The sequence below is a fragment of the Lotus japonicus genome, chromosome 2 (assembly GCF_012489685.1).
Source record: "Lotus japonicus ecotype B-129 chromosome 2, LjGifu_v1.2".
NCBI classification, from domain to species: Eukaryota; Viridiplantae; Streptophyta; class Magnoliopsida; order Fabales; family Fabaceae; genus Lotus; species Lotus japonicus.
In genome coordinates this window covers 82,864,860-82,880,239 of record NC_080042.1, presented here as the reverse complement: position 1 = coordinate 82,880,239, position 15,380 = coordinate 82,864,860, and the positions used below count along the sequence as shown (strand labels likewise).

Genomic DNA, 15,380 nt, shown 5'->3' with positions numbered 1-15,380 from the left:
CCATATTGGAAGGAATGGATACGAGAGGAAGTCCCCAAGAAATTAAAGTTGCAGTGATGGGTGATAATGAGTCAATGATGAGGGATAGAGTCGTTACCCTTCTAGAACAGAATGTCAATGAGCCAATAATCAATGTGCGACCGAACAATGATGAAGCAATCATTGAGGGAGTGAAATTTATGGCAAGAAAAACGGTGCACCATAATGGGTCGAGGGAGGAAACGGTGGGAAATGGAGTTATTAGAAGTACATTGATGGCATTAATGCAGATAAAGGTAGGAATGAAGATTTTGTGGGATCCTCTCCAACAGATTTGGTATCTGCGGTTATGATTCCTAGGCCAACGGTTAAACCTATTGATGAAAAGTTATTGTGTCAACATGGCAAGGGGCAGACACGGGTTGTTTTTTCAGGTACATGTTAATGTGGCACCCCATTATCAGCGCGTGGGGGCTTCTATGGAGGCATACTAAGCCAATAACCACAAGACACGTGCTTTAGTAGAGACAAACACATGTTAACGTGGCCCCCCTTATCATCGCGTGAGGGCCTCTGGTTGGAGGCATTCCCAAGGTCATCGATGTTACACCCTCCTCAATTCAAGTCGAATTTCAAACTCCTTTTGCTTTCTCCTTCCGCGTGGGGGTGGGGATCCTTCTCAACACCCTTTATGGTTCCTCTCTTGCTGGTTGATTGATGACAGTTTCCCCAAGGTGGTGCAGGTACCATGGCCCGATGAGGGTGATTGGCTCTCAGCTTTAAACACTTTCAGGAAAGGTGCTCGACTTTGAACCTTGAGTTTTTTTGAGAGATTGGACGCATGTTAAGGAAACTAATGAGGAGGATGGAGGTATAAATGCTACGAAGAGAATGCAGTCAATCATGTATCTTGAGAATATCCAGATAGGATAGTGGAAGGAATATCACCTAACCATCATACAAGAAGAAATGCTTTGGAAGAAAAAGTCCAATATTACTTAGCTTAAGTATGGAGATAGAAACACAAGATACTTCCATGCTACCACTATGATCCGACAAGAAGAAAGGGTGGAGAGAAGGAGGAAGATAATCATGTGCCTCTTATGTGCAAAGTCTATGTGACAATAAGCTATGTTAATAGGCGAGTCCCACAATGCTAAATTAGATTAAAGAAAAAATTAATAAAATTGAGGTAAGATAATAAATAGAAATACTCTATATAATATAATATGAAGATAAATTTGAAAATGGGGTTGTGAGAAATGAGTTGCACGCCGTACGCGTGGGCAATTTGCTGAGCTGAGACTGAGAGGTCCCTCCCTCCCGCCAATGCCCCCTCCCTCCCTTTCTATAAAAATCCTTCTAAACCTTTTCTTTCCATCCAATCACCCTCTCTCTCACTCTTCTTTTCTCTCCATTTTCCCCCTAAACACTCGCTCAAATCTATATCAATAATAGAAACTAGTAACAATACTCTAACTTCTCTTCTTTTTCTTTCCTTCCATTTTCCACCCAGGGAGAGAAATGGACGTTCGCCGGCGACCCACCAACGCCGCCGTCGTGCGTCCACCTCCCGCCGCCAAACACCCAAAAATGAAGAAGAATGAATCACAGACATCTCTGTACGTCACCAACACCGTCTTCTTCACTCTCTTCTTCTCCGTCGCCTACTTCCTCCTCCACCGTTGGCGCGAGAAGATCCGCACCTCCACCCCTCTCCACTTCGTCACGGTTTCCGAGATCGCCGCCATCCTCTCCCTCTTCGCTTCCGTCATCTACCTCACCTCCTTCTTCGGCATTGGCTTCATCCTCCACCCCTTCGCCGCTTCCCGCCCCGTCCCCGGTGAAGACGACGACGAAGAAGAACTCGTCGCCGACATTTCCCCCTGCCTCAACAATCTCCCCCCGCCGCCGCTCAAAATCGCCAACGGCAACGGCAACGGCAAATCCCTCTCACCTCCGTCGCCGACGGCGACAACAACTACTCTGTCCTCGGAGGACGAGGAGGTTATCCGGGAGGTGGTGTCGGGGTCAATCCCGTCGTACTCGCTGGAAACGAAGCTCGGGGATTGCCGGCGGGCGGCGGTGATTCGTCACGAGGCGGTGGAGAGGGTGGTGGGGAGGTCGCTGGAGGGTTTACCGGTGGAAGGGTTTGATTATGAGTCGATATTGGGGCAGTGCTGTGAGATGCCGATTGGGTTCATTCAGATTCCGGTTGGGGTGGCAGGGCCGCTGTTACTCGACGGGAAAGAGTACACCGTCCCCATGGCCACCACGGAGGGTTGTCTGGTGGCGAGCACCAACAGAGGCTGCAAGGCTATTTACGTTTCCGGTGGTGCTTCCGCGGTGCTCCTCCGTGATGGCATGACCAGGGCACCTGTTGTCAGGTTCAGCTCCGCCAAAAGGGCTGCTCAGTTGAAGTTCTACTTGGAAGACCCTGAGAATTTTGATTCTCTCGCTCTCACTTTCAACAAGTAAATTTTCAATTCCAATACCCTTTTGAATTCTTAAAAAAATTTATGATATGATGATAGTAGTAAAGAGTAAAGACTATAGAGTAAAGACAAAAGAGTGTTTGAATTTTCTGTGTTTGGAGAATTTGGTGAAGGAAATGGACAAATGAATGTTAGCTTTTTTGGTGATTGTGGTTGGCTTAATGGGTTGTAGTTGTTGTGTTGTGTTGTTAATGGTTGACTGAGTCTGTTGTTATGTGCAGGTCAAGTAGGTTTGCAAAGTTGCAGAGTATTAAGCCTGCAATAGTAGGCAAGAATTTGTACATTAGATTCTGTTGCAGCACTGGAGATGCCATGGGGATGAACATGGTTTCCAAAGGTGTCCAAAACGTACTTGCTTTCCTTCAAGAGGACTTCCCTGACATGGATGTTATTGGCATTTCTGGTAAATTTTACATCACATCATCTTTGCATTTTTAACTTGTAGGTCAAACTAGTTGCTATAATTGAAGATTGAAGTGAGCAAGTAACTATAGTATCCTAGATTTTCATAGATTAAGATTAGGATGCAATTTAATTAAATTTACTCAATGATAAATATTACCATTACTTATTTAATCTTAAATTCAATTCAATTTAGAGCATGTCTGAATTAGCTTTTAGCAATTCAGAATAATTTCTCTCCTTCCAGTACCATGTTTGGATCGACTTATCTTTTCTTAGAATCAATTCTGCGGTCATGGTATCTTGTTCCCTGAATTGATTATGACTTTTATATCAATTAGATAGAAGTATTTCTAAATATGTAATCACTAAGTGCCTCAGTGGCTTCTCCTCCATTGTGATTTGGAGGTTTAAAGTGAAATTTTATTGTTAATCCAAACACGCACTTAGTGCATGTGTGTTTAATCTGTTGAATTTGGTTATCAGGAAATTTCTGCTCGGACAAGAAAGCAGCAGCTGTGAACTGGATTGAAGGGCGTGGTAAGTCTGTGGTGTGCGAGGCCGTAATTAAGGAAGAGGTGGTGAAGAAAGTGTTGAAGACCAGCGTGGAGGCCTTGGTTGAGCTTAACATGCTCAAAAACCTTACTGGCTCAGCCGTGGCAGGTGCTCTTGGTGGCTTCAATGCCCATGCTAGCAATATTGTTTCTGCTGTCTACTTGGCCACGGGTCAGGATCCTGCTCAGAATGTGGAGAGTTCTCACTGCATCACCATGATGGAGGCCGTTAACGATGGCAGAGATCTTCACGTCTCCGTCACCATGCCTTCCATTGAGGTACAATTACTTAATTTGGTCTCAAATTAAACATGATTTATCTCTGATTTTCTATAACAACAATGTTATGTCCACCTTCAAGAATTGAGTGTCAACTAGTTTACACCTTATGCAGTGTTACTTTTTCACTTAATCATGTAAGAAATAAAATAGAATAAAATCTCTCAAATTCAGAATGGATGTAGGTATTGCTTGTTTTAGGTGTGGAATTGTCATTATAGTCTCTATAATCCGTTGGGGGTAAACAAATTCGACAGTTAATGCGAGTTGTAGTAGTAATACCATTGAAGACGAGTCCTTTTTGTATTCATCTATCTATATTATTGGTAAGGCACGTGATAGTGATCCAGTTTTTGGTCCCTTGCCTGTCTCTGAACCTGTCCACATTACTGTCAAAGGGAGAGCTGACATCATCAAAATCCATGGCTGCAAGACAACCTAACATTCAGTGCCTTAAAGATTTAAATCCGAGAGTAGTTTGATTAGCTATTAGATTATTCTTTCCCCTACAATCTCATGTTTTTTTAATTATCAATGTATAGAATATGCTTATTGTGGAGCTAAGCAGACTGTGTTGCTCAGTCAGTCCCTCCCTTGGGACCAAGCTCAACTGAACTTTATTGATTTATTCTCTCTTTTCTTATTTACTCTGGCCATTATATGCAAGACCTGGTCCCCTAGCACAGATCTCATTTACACCCAGCAGACAAAGTTTGCTCAGACTCCAGTTAGACCTCAGAGTCCTTTATTTCCTAGTGCCTTAAATACAGGGCTAGATTCAGTTTGATCACTCTCTTTAATATTTGCCCCATTGTCTTTTCTGTTTATAATATTCTCAATCTGATTCTACAATTGAGTCTAAAGCTAAAATTAATTTTGAGGACAATCTTCTGTGAGTTGTTGGGTGTCAGAATTGATTCTGAAGGAAGAGAAGTTGATGTGAAGATAATGTAAGTTTAATGATAAAAGGACTTCAAATCAAATGAGACACCTACCTAGTTAGAAGCCATTCATATCCCAGTGTGTCTTAATAAAGTAAATTATTTGAGTCTAACCTGCCTCAGATCTCTCTTTTCGCAATAATATTTTGATACTGATACATTAGCATAATGACAAGGTCACTTTTTTATGAGTTTGATTCATGTATTGTTTGAATGGAGCAGGTGGGCACAGTTGGTGGGGGCACACAGCTCGCATCTCAATCAGCATGTCTTAATTTACTTGGTGTGAAGGGTGCCAGCAAGGAGTTGCCGGGTGCGAATTCTAGGCAACTGGCAACTATAATAGCTGGCGCAGTCCTCGCCGGGGAACTCTCCCTCATGTCTGCAATTGCAGCAGGGCAGCTTGTGAAGAGCCACATGAAATACAACAGGTCTAGCAAGGATATCACCAAAGTTGCATGATCTGGCTTTGCCCCATGAAATGGTGCAAGGAACTTGTATGGTCAATTATGAAAGAAAATTGATGCAACAAGTGTATATTAGTTTCAGAAGGATAATTAATTGGTGATGGTGATGACACAGCATGCAATTAGCTAGACTTCACAGATCATCTGGTCCCTGAAAAGATATATTTCTGCCTGGTGTTGTACAGAGAAGGACTTAGTTTGATCCCTCTTTTTTTCTTCCAGTTATTCAAAGAACTAAAAATCAATCATTTCTGTTTTGTGTCAGTATCTCATCTAAAGCTAATGTCTCAAAGATGTGATATTTTAGTTTGTGCTTTTGTGGCACTTAGTTTGTGTTGTAATCTCCATATTTGTTGTTCATTTGTAACTTAGAAGAAAATCACGCATCTCATTTGATGTGGGATTTTGAGAATAAATATTATCATAATAAAGTGAAAAATGACTGTTTCTAATTTTTTTTTCTATGGTTATTATACAGCCGTTAAAAACTAAAATGATATATAGACTGAAAGTGCAAATAAAATTTACAGATATTTAGTTATAATTTATTATCTTGAGTATAATTATATTATAATAAATGACATTTGAAGGGTCTCTTAATATGTGAGATGAAAGTTTAAAAATAGAGAAATGTGGTATACTATCAGTTTTGAGTAAAATTTGGGATGAGAATGGAGGGGAACAAAATTCCACCGAACTCAACTTTGCTTCCCTTCCTAAGTGGGGGAGATTGGGGGGAAATATTGTGTCCGATAAAAATGTTTCATAATATTTCATTTTGTTTCGCAAATGAAGTAAGGACAATGGAGTAAATATGTTTTAAAATCCATCATGCGCCCTCCTAAACAAAACAAAAAAGAGATCATTACCATTTTCCCTCTTCGCCCGCTCCCATCCCCTTCCCTCTCATCATTTGAACCAACACACCCTTAATTTTTTGGTTTAGATCACATGTATCATTCATTGAGATAATTCTATTCTAGACAAGTGATGTCTCTTTAAACAACAAAACTCTCACTACCATTTGTTTAACACAACACACCCCTAATTAATTCCATATAAAAATCCTTTTAAATTTTACTCACAATTAAATTTGAATACTTAATAAATCTTCGCACCTCTCCACTTCCACCTCATGGAGAGTGACCGGAGGAGAACAAAGAAAATTGAGATATATAATATGTGATAGGAAAAAATGTGAGAGAAAAAGAAAAAATAAGTGAAAATGAGATAGTAGAGAAAGTTGAGTGTAAACATATATCATTGCATCTTGATACTAAATGTCCGTCTAAAAAATACTTATAGTTCTTTTTTTAGTTGTTGTCTTGTTGATATTGGATATTCAAAACTATTTATTTATATTAAAATGCAACGAGGAACACGGTTGTGATCGAAACATTAAATAAATTGATTTGAGTTCTTGACATTTTGTTGGTTGTTGCCAAACTAAAATCGTGTATTTCAAAAGAATAAAATAAAGAAAACAAGCCTCGTGAAGAGGGAATTGCTAAAACGAGGAATAAGTTAATAAAACGCCGTCTGTGGGAATCGAACCCACGACCACGTGGTTAAAAGCCACGCGCTCTACCAGCTGAGCTAAGACGGCTCTTGTTAACTTAACTCGAAGATATAGTATATTATCTTTAAGATGGGAATGGACAAAAACAAGAAGAAATATAGAAAACGCCGTCTGTGGGAATCGAACCCACGACCACGTGGTTAAAAGCCACGCGCTCTACCAGCTGAGCTAAGACGGCTTTTGATACTTTAATAGCTTTCTATAGTATAGTACTTGTAAACATGTTGGCTTTCAATAATGAGTTTTGCTCACTACTTCATGGAGAGAAATAGGAGATAAGAGAAAGAATTGAGAGATATGACATATGATATCATAAGAAAGATGAGAGAGGTAGAATTGTAGAAAGAAGAAACATGTGAAAATGAGATGATAGAGAAAATGAAGTGTGAATATAAATATTGATTTTTATGTCTTTAGATATTTATGTCATGGCATCCATTTGAAATATTTTGAAAGATAATAAATAAAGTAAAATGTTTGATTTGCACTTATTTCCGCCTACACTTAGTGAGAGATAAAAATAAAAGATAAGTCATTTAATGAGACACAATAATAAGATGAAGATCAAAATAAAACTAAAGTCATGTGTAAACTCAAAAGTCAAGAGGCCATACTAGGTTTTGTAAAATCCACAATGCAAATTTTATGCACGAGATACATGATTCATCTCTATACTATGGTTGGATAAGGGGTGGAGTTATGAAGAAGAAAATGATTGATGTACATATAACAACTTATGCACACAATATAAATCATTCAACAAAAAATTGTGAAAGGGAAGCTTACATGAGATTTGAATGTTAAAGTTGAGTTTGTGCCGCGGGAGAGAAATAATGCAGTAGATATTTTGGCCAGGCAGACTTCTCATTAGGGATCTCCAAAGCGTGTGTGGTGTTTGCCGTCTTTTGCGATCATCGAGTTTTTATGATTTGATATTCTTCGTTGAGTTATTTGTTTAGAACTCTTCCTCTTGTAACATTTTTTAGCATTTTTTGTGTTTTTAGTTTAACAGCTGGGGAGCGTGTTCTGCATAAATGTTAGACACTAGAAACAAACAAAACATCACTTCAGCTAATGAATTAGCTTTTGACTTGTGGAATGAATTAATACATGATTCTACATACGTTACATTCAAGTTTCAAGGTAACAATTCAAGTTTTAAGGTAGGAGGACTATCTCTTTTGACGGAGCTTTTTTATACACAAGTCTTAAAATCATGACCTAAACTATGTACTATTATTTGAATGGATCATCTGTTGTTCAGTGCTACAACCATTTAATCACTTTGACAAATAAATCATTGATTGCGACATATTGACAAATAAATTTTGGTTGAGGATAAGGTGTTATCGAGCTTGCATGTTCTTGCTAGCGGCTCATTATTTCCTTCAATAGTTTCCTAGACATGTGTCTCAACTCAAAATTCCAAGAGGATGAGGAAATAAATGAGCTCAATACGATGCAAAGAGGTAGAGTTAACATCAACCTAATTTTCAGGTTTTCATGACGATATGATATCCAGTAGTTAGTGACAAGCTGCGGTTGTCTCACAAATCTTGCAATAAATTCATTCGGTTTAGAAAAGTACTACACATTACCAACTAGGAAGTGTTTATCCACAGGAATTCATGATTCGTTTATTTGCACTTTCAAAGAATTGATGATTCATTTATTTACACTTTTAAACAAATACTCTTAATCAGTGTTGTCAAATCACAATCACGGACCATCATGGTGAGCCAAAAATCCGCTATTTAGTGGCGAATAACGGAAATAGCGCGTTATAATGGGCAATAGCAGCGTCGCGATTAGCCAAAAATTCGCTATGGCCGCTATTTGATAACAGTGCTCTTAATTAAGAATGTTTGATGAATTTTACGATAGTTTTAATAAAAAAAATTTAAGAAAAAGATAAATACTGCAGAAAGAATATAATGCTCTTTAAAAACTAGAAAGAATCACTTATAAAAAAAATGAAAATTTTGGGAAACAAAAACCTATCTAAACATGGGAAATGTGAGTTGTTATTTTAGGCATGGAAGAATAGTTTACACTTGCACTATAAAACATGAATGCATTACAGCATATCACTTTACAAACACATGCAAACAAACACTTTGCATCATCACAATAACCAAAACATACCATAAACCCAATAAATCATGATACATGTACGTGTGGTGTCGATTGAATGTAAGATTCAACGTTTCTGAAATAATGCAAGTCTACCGCTGCAATCAAATTTTCAACACCAGTAAACAAATAAAGTTTATACCAGAGTACAGTGAGTGCTGCCTCTAATCAATTAAACTTTGCTTCTAATTAAGCATTGTTTGGACTCAGGACATTCCATAGCTAGTCAATCACTCTTATCCTGTTGTAAACCAATCCCTTGCAGGAAATGTTCTGCATCCAGAGCTGCCATGCACCCTGCACCAACAACACAACTTCCATTGTTGTTAAAAATAAAAATAAAATCTGAAGCATATTGGTTTAGAAACTTTTAGTGCAATGACAGACCATAACGATCACAGCCAAAGACAGCACAGCACTAAAATTTGGCAATTCCCAAAGCCTAAAATCTGTCCTCTTTAACTGAATCAATATATATTCCTATTACTTTCACTTCAATAACAGTAAGTACAGAAAAGCTCAACTTGAATATTTCCACATAAACAAGGATTTAGTGCTTTCAACATGTATTATCATCTATACAATGTTCTAAATCTAATGGATGAAGTTACATCATCAGTAACCAAAGGTCATCAGCAGATCAAGGACATCAGATTTTGCTAATTTCAAAATACAGCCAACTCTCATCAAATATGATGCATGTAATTATAATCTTTTCAAAATTCATCCCACAAAGTAGTGATGACAACATAGGCAAAAAAGGTAAACATGAGAACCAAATACAAATGACGTGAAAAATTTGGAGAACATGGAATTGCGCAGATATGAGAAGTAAATACTCTCCGTTAGGATCCAAAAGAATGGGCCTGGGGTGTTTGAGTCTGGGTGACCATGTGTTAAGTGTTATCTGTTGCTGTTAGTGAGTTCATGGCCCTGTGTTTTTATTATTTGAATTAGGCCTATGTTGGACCAGTGTTATTTCCTTAGTAGGGTTAGTTTATTATAAATAGGAGTATCTTCATTATGTTAGGACAGGATTAGGATTAGGATTGGGTAAGCCTTCTTTATACGGGACAAGGCATTCAATTAATGTTAACTGGAATCTAAAGTGGGCTCAGTTGCCTCAGCAATTAAGTTGCGATGGGGTTCTAGGCTAACGCCCCAAGATGGAAGGAGAGGCCATAAGGCATGAGGTGATATGTCCATCTTAGACACCTAATGAAATTTCCAGAAAATCTGAGCCACTCAGGAACAAATTTGAAGGGTAGAATAGCAAATCCAGACTAAGGGGAACTAAGGGTACAAAGGAAAAAATAAAATAAAAAAACTAGGGTAGACGACCAGACTCACTCGAGCCTTTCCCCTCACTCGACCCAGTCCCTCTCACTCGACCCATTCCCTCTCTTCTTCCCTCTCATTAGTGCTGCTCTCTGAAGCACCAGGTCGGCAGACGACTGCCGCGAGACTCCGGCAGCTTCTTGTAAGGTAGGTCTCCACTGTTCTCTCCTCTGTCATGTTTTATTTACTCTGCCCTGTCCTGTATTCTTATTTCCTCTACTCTGTTTGGTTGTATCTCTTCCATGTTTTGTTCACTTCATTTTGGTGTTTAGTTGAATGACTTTTTGTTCAAGGCCTACTACGACTTTAATTGCTAGTTTGCTACTATGAAAGTATGCATCTGTCATGAATTTCAAGTAATACTTATCATTGATTTAGTATGTGTGTGTGTGTGTGTGTGTATGTATATTATACAAAATATAGACAAAAATTCACTATCCCGACCATCCCGCTTTCCGGGATCCCACTATCCCAGTTTCGGGGCTGACTCAGACCTGATAGGTACTGTAAAAAATGTTCTTCGTGAGTAGAGTAAATACCCTCTAAATGGATATGGGGCAGATAAATACTCATAAAAATCAATCGGTATGGGTGCAAGTATGAGTACTAATATTATAGTACCTGGGTATGGCTACTGATATTTAAAAAAAGCGCGGACCCTGCCTATTGCCATCCTAACTGGGGCTGAACTAATGCAATCAGGAAAACCTTTGGCTTTTATTAGCAGAGCCATGTTTCAAAATCTGAGATGAAGTTGGTTTACGAGCATGAGTTGATGTCAAAAACACAAAATTAAGAATTCAGTCCAGAAATGGACAAATTCTTCCTAGATGGGCACTACATTATCAGAGCTGATAAAAATCTTAATGTTTTTAATGAAGCAGAGATTGATGATTGAAGGCGAGCAAAAGAAGGACACCAAGATGTTAGGTTTTGTTTTTGAAACCCAAAACAAACATGGGAGGGAGAATTGAGCTGCTGATGCACTCTCTAGAGCAACGAATAACAAAGAACTAGTAGAACCTACCAGTCCAGACTTACAGATTTTATTAGAAGTACTGAATGATTATAATACCAAGAAAATCATTCCAGACATGTTAGTTGATCCAGCATCAAGGAAAGACTGTTATTTCTCCACAAGTTTGATAAAATTGCTCTGCTATTGGCTGAATTTCACTCATCTCAGTAGGGTGGACACTAGAGTACAGAAAGAATTTACGGGAGGATACCATGGTTCTATATTGGAACAAATGAAAAGAGACGGGCAAGATTGCGGTAAAATGTAACATATGCAAACAAAACATCCATCAATGATTGCATCCAGCAAGGATACTGTAGGTCTGCAGCCAATCTTTCTTAAGCAAGTTTAGGAAGAGATCTAATGTATTTTAACAGTCAAGCGGCAGGATACCTCGATGGTGGTGAAGGGTAGGTTGTTGAAATATTGCCACTTCACCCCCTAGTCCTGGCATCCCAGTCCCAACCTTATTCAGCTACAGATGCAAACAATAGCCTTTGACTCTTTGTTAAAGAAGTGGTAAGATCACATGAATATCGTACATCAATAATTTCTGAATTCTGACCACAACAGAATTTTTGCGTTAATTCTGAGGAGAATTTTTGAAGTTAACCGAGACTAGATTGGAATTTAGTTCAGCGCATCATCCTGAAATGGATAGTCACATTGAGGTCGTCAACTGAACCATATAGACCTACTAAAGGTGTTTTGTTAAAGCTATGGACAAAGTGGATTGCTGTGGCAGAATTCTGGTTCAGCACCTCCCAGAATGCCTTGATTGGGAATTTGGGATGTCCCCTTTTAAGGCATTGGAGAGATTTTTCCTAAATCAGCAGTTGTTCTAGCCATAAGACACACATTTGATTGGATGAGACTAGAAAGATTTGATACATTGGGAAAATAAATTTCCCAGGGACATGAAGATAATTGGGAAGACTATGATACCATTCACAATCAGTTTTGCCATTTCACCTTGAGGACCAGGAGAGTCTTATTGGTGGTGATATTGATAGGAGTTAGGACCATGAACAGATCCACACCAAGAGAATGAAGGTGATAGAAGTCAGCCAAGACGAAGAAACTGTTATTATTCGGTAAGAACTCTAATTCCCAATTAGGAAATAAGAGCAGGTTACAAGAAACAGATGAATATTAGAGAGACTCATCTAACTAGCTCTCCTTAGTCCCAATTCCCAAATAATCCCAAGGATACTCAATCCCTCTTAATTCTCCCTTATATATAGTACCCCCTCCTCTACTCCCTAAATAACTCACTTATCTAACATCACTTGACTAACAATATCTATGGGGTACAGGTTCCTATCAGAAGGAGATAACGGGGGGGGGGGGGGGCAGGTGGGCCAGATCATCCTTTGTAGTCACATGGGATTTTATAGTGGGTGTGAATGAGTAGGGGATTGCCAAGAATTGAGAGAGGAAAGTATGAAGAGGAAGAGGTGTTTTAGGATGAAAGAACACATCTGATTCTGCAGAGTACCATCTAGCTTTTGTCTTCCTTTTTTTTACAATCCTACTATTTTCTTAGTGTACTCAGAGCCTATTATCTGTGCTTGTAAGGAGTTTAACTCTTATGTTCCAAAAATAAAGCAGTTTTCCTTTCATATGCTCATTTTCTGCGCTTCTTGGTCTTGGATTTTATCAGAGTATAATGCAATGAGCCAAATTCATTCGAAAATGAAAATATCAAACTTGCTCGGTCATGGTACAGAAGTTCCTAACAGAATGGGACACCCATCTTTGATGATGGCTGAAAGTATTGATGTTGTAATTGGAAGCAATCAATCAGTGGAGTAGCACATAATACTAGAAAATAATCCAATTCGAGCATCAAATGTTTAGAAGTTAATGTCAAAGAACATTAACTCTTTCTCTGATTAATTTTACCTCTGTAATCTAATCTAACCCAAGGACTAACTGAGCAATCACAAATAAAAATAGAAAAGGCATAGATTAATAGACTAGGAGTTCTGAAAGAAACTATGCGAGATAAAAATATAATTACATAGAGTTGATGAATGATAAGAAGGTTAGCACTTAATTCATTAGAACTATCTTACATCTACAGTATCTTGAATTATAGTCATAAAAATCCGGAATAAGTTACAATTTCTGTCTTTCTTAGAATGCAATGATTTATTAAAGTAAACCAAATCCCAGCAAAAGAAAAAAGCATCCTCAATATTAATCATCCTAATATATACCAATCATATATACCAAAAAACAGGGCATTCAGACCATTACACTACAATGACAATCATATATACCAAAAAATACACCACCTTCGATGAACCCGTAACTAATCACACGACCTGTTCAGTATTGTCTATACCAAATAGACTGTGAAGGTGAAGGTTTGTTCACCAATACAATGTCATACAACTATATTCTCTCTGGAATCAATCCCATTCCCAATCTATTTTGAGAAAAAGTCAGTCAGCTTGTCTTACCGGCGGTCAATCAATCAAATAATGGGCTATCACCAATACTGTAAGATGATAATCAACAATATGGATAGTACCAAATATAATTGAAACACAAACATGGCTATGTTTCAATGTTTCAAATTCAGGATCACAAACGCACAGATAAACACCAATGAACACTTATATAGTTGTATCTAATTTAGGTAAATCTATAAAGTAACAATGATGAGATAAGGTCGCGAGATTACCAGTGCCAGCAGCTGTAATAGCTTGCCTATATTTCTTGTCCTGAACATCCCCAGCAGCAAACACTCCTTCAACACTAGTCTTTGTGGTCCCTGGCTTTGTCACAACGTAGCCATCAGAATCCAGTTCTAGCTGACCATCCAAGAACTTAGTGGCAGGCTCGTGCCCAATTGCAAAGAATAAACCATTGACCTTCAAATCAGAAACCTCTTCAGTCACCAAATTCTTCACCTTCAGCCCACCAAGAACCCTCTTGCTATCTCCCTCCCCATACGCCTCGACCACAGCCGAGTTCCATATCACCTTGATCTTGCTATTGCTCAACGCCTTGCTCTGCATAATCTTCGAGGCCCTGAACGAGTCCCTCCGGTGGATTATATACACCTCAGAACCATACTTGGTGAGGAAATTCGCTTCCTCCATGGCAGAGTCCCCACCACCGATCACCGCCAGCGGCTTGTTCCTGAAGATGGGGGCCGCACCATCACACACAGCGCAAGCCGATATCCCGCGGTTCCAGTAGCCATCAGGACCATCACCGGAGCCTGTGAACGGCAATCTCTTCGCAACAGCTCCAGTGGCGACGATGATGGAATCAGCCACGACGGTTTTCGATTCAGCGAAAACCCTAAAAGGCCGTGCGGAGAAATCGACATTGGAAACGGTCTCGGTGAAAATCTCGGTGCCGAAGCGGAGAGACTGCTGACGGCAACGCTCCATGAGCTCGCCGCCCATGATGCCTTCAGGGAAGCCGGGGAAATTCTCGACGTCGGTGGTGGTGGTGAGTTGGCCGCCGGGGGCGATGTCGTTGGCCATCCAGCCTTCGAAGAGGATTGGTTTGAGCTCGGCGCGGGCGGCGTAGACGGCGGCGGTGTGGGCGGCGGGACCGCTTCCGATGATGCAGAGCTTGGTTTTGAGGATCTGGTTGTCAGCCATGGCGGCGGAGGCGGAGGAAGTGGAAGCGCGACGAGCACCGACGAAGTTGCGCGCTGCGGTAAAGAGTTTGGACCAGTTGTGATTGGGGCAAAATCTAAATTTCATTTCCCTCCTTTGACTCTTTTCCTTTTAATTTTACATCATTCTATTTTTAAACTATACTATTAAATTATTTTCTGTTACGGTGGTTAAAACTGATTTTTTGAACTCATTCTCGATCTTAGGAAAAAGAAAATACTTGTGATTAATTAATTAATATATGTATATATATATATATATATTGAATTTAAATTTAAAATATATGCTCTCATAATGTAATTTTTTTTACCTAGATATTCAATCATATGTTTTTCCATATTTTTTTGGATTTATTTTATTTTATTTATAATGTGATAAAAGAGTGAATTCTGATTAACCGGTAAAAAAAATTAAATTGTGCAATTAAGTTTTTTCTTGAATAAATTTATATCAAGGGCTATAAGGAAAATGGGTTGGCCTCTTTTTTTTTTTGTTGAAAGTGTTGGTCTTTCTCATTGCTTCAATACACGTTTTCTTTTTTTTTTTTGTAC

The 15,380-nt window shown here is 39.0% G+C and overlaps 2 protein-coding genes and 2 non-coding genes across 4 annotated transcripts; 1 reads left to right on the top strand and 3 right to left on the bottom strand.

The window, feature by feature from the left end:
• The first annotated feature begins 1,329 nt into the window (after positions 1–1,329).
• Positions 1,330–5,569, top strand: LOC130740335 (3-hydroxy-3-methylglutaryl-coenzyme A reductase 1-like). The gene is made up of 4 exons (XM_057592903.1): positions 1,330–2,453; positions 2,696–2,877; positions 3,363–3,709; positions 4,873–5,569. The coding sequence occupies exons 1-4, from the start codon at positions 1,504–1,506 to the stop codon at positions 5,110–5,112; spliced, it is 1,719 nt and encodes a 572-aa protein (XP_057448886.1). The 5' UTR covers positions 1,330–1,503; the 3' UTR covers positions 5,113–5,569.
• Positions 5,570–6,650: 1,081 nt separating this feature from the next.
• On the bottom strand, positions 6,651–6,723 carry TRNAK-UUU (transfer RNA lysine (anticodon UUU)). Its single transcript has one exon. It is a non-coding gene; the product is annotated as a tRNA-Lys (tRNA).
• A 78-nt stretch (positions 6,724–6,801) lies between these two features.
• Positions 6,802–6,874, bottom strand: TRNAK-UUU (transfer RNA lysine (anticodon UUU)). The gene has a single exon. It is a non-coding gene; the product is annotated as a tRNA-Lys (tRNA).
• A 1,824-nt stretch (positions 6,875–8,698) lies between these two features.
• LOC130740334 (thioredoxin reductase NTRB-like) lies at positions 8,699–14,943 on the bottom strand. Its single transcript, XM_057592902.1, has 2 exons — positions 13,878–14,943; positions 8,699–9,126 (listed from the first exon to the last, which is right to left on the bottom strand). Exons 1-2 carry the CDS (start codon positions 14,914–14,916, stop codon positions 9,056–9,058), a joined length of 1,110 nt encoding a protein of 369 aa, XP_057448885.1. The 5' UTR covers positions 14,917–14,943; the 3' UTR covers positions 8,699–9,055.
• Between the last annotated feature and the right edge of the window lie 437 nt (positions 14,944–15,380).

Coding starts and splice junctions, on each gene's coding strand:
- LOC130740335 (XM_057592903.1), top strand. CDS start 1,504: ATGGACGTTCGCCGGCGACCCACCAACGCCGCCGTCGTGCGTCCACCT. Junction 2,878..3,362: donor GGATGTTATTGGCATTTCTG/GTAAATTTTACA, acceptor TTTGGTTATCAG/GAAATTTCTGCTCGGACAAG. Junction 3,710..4,872: donor TCACCATGCCTTCCATTGAG/GTACAATTACTT, acceptor TGAATGGAGCAG/GTGGGCACAGTTGGTGGGGG.
- LOC130740334 (XM_057592902.1), bottom strand. CDS start 14,916: ATGAAATTTAGATTTTGCCCCAATCACAACTGGTCCAAACTCTTTACC. Junction 9,127..13,877: donor TATTACAGCTGCTGGCACTG/GTAATCTCGCGA, acceptor TTGTTGGTGCAG/GGTGCATGGCAGCTCTGGAT.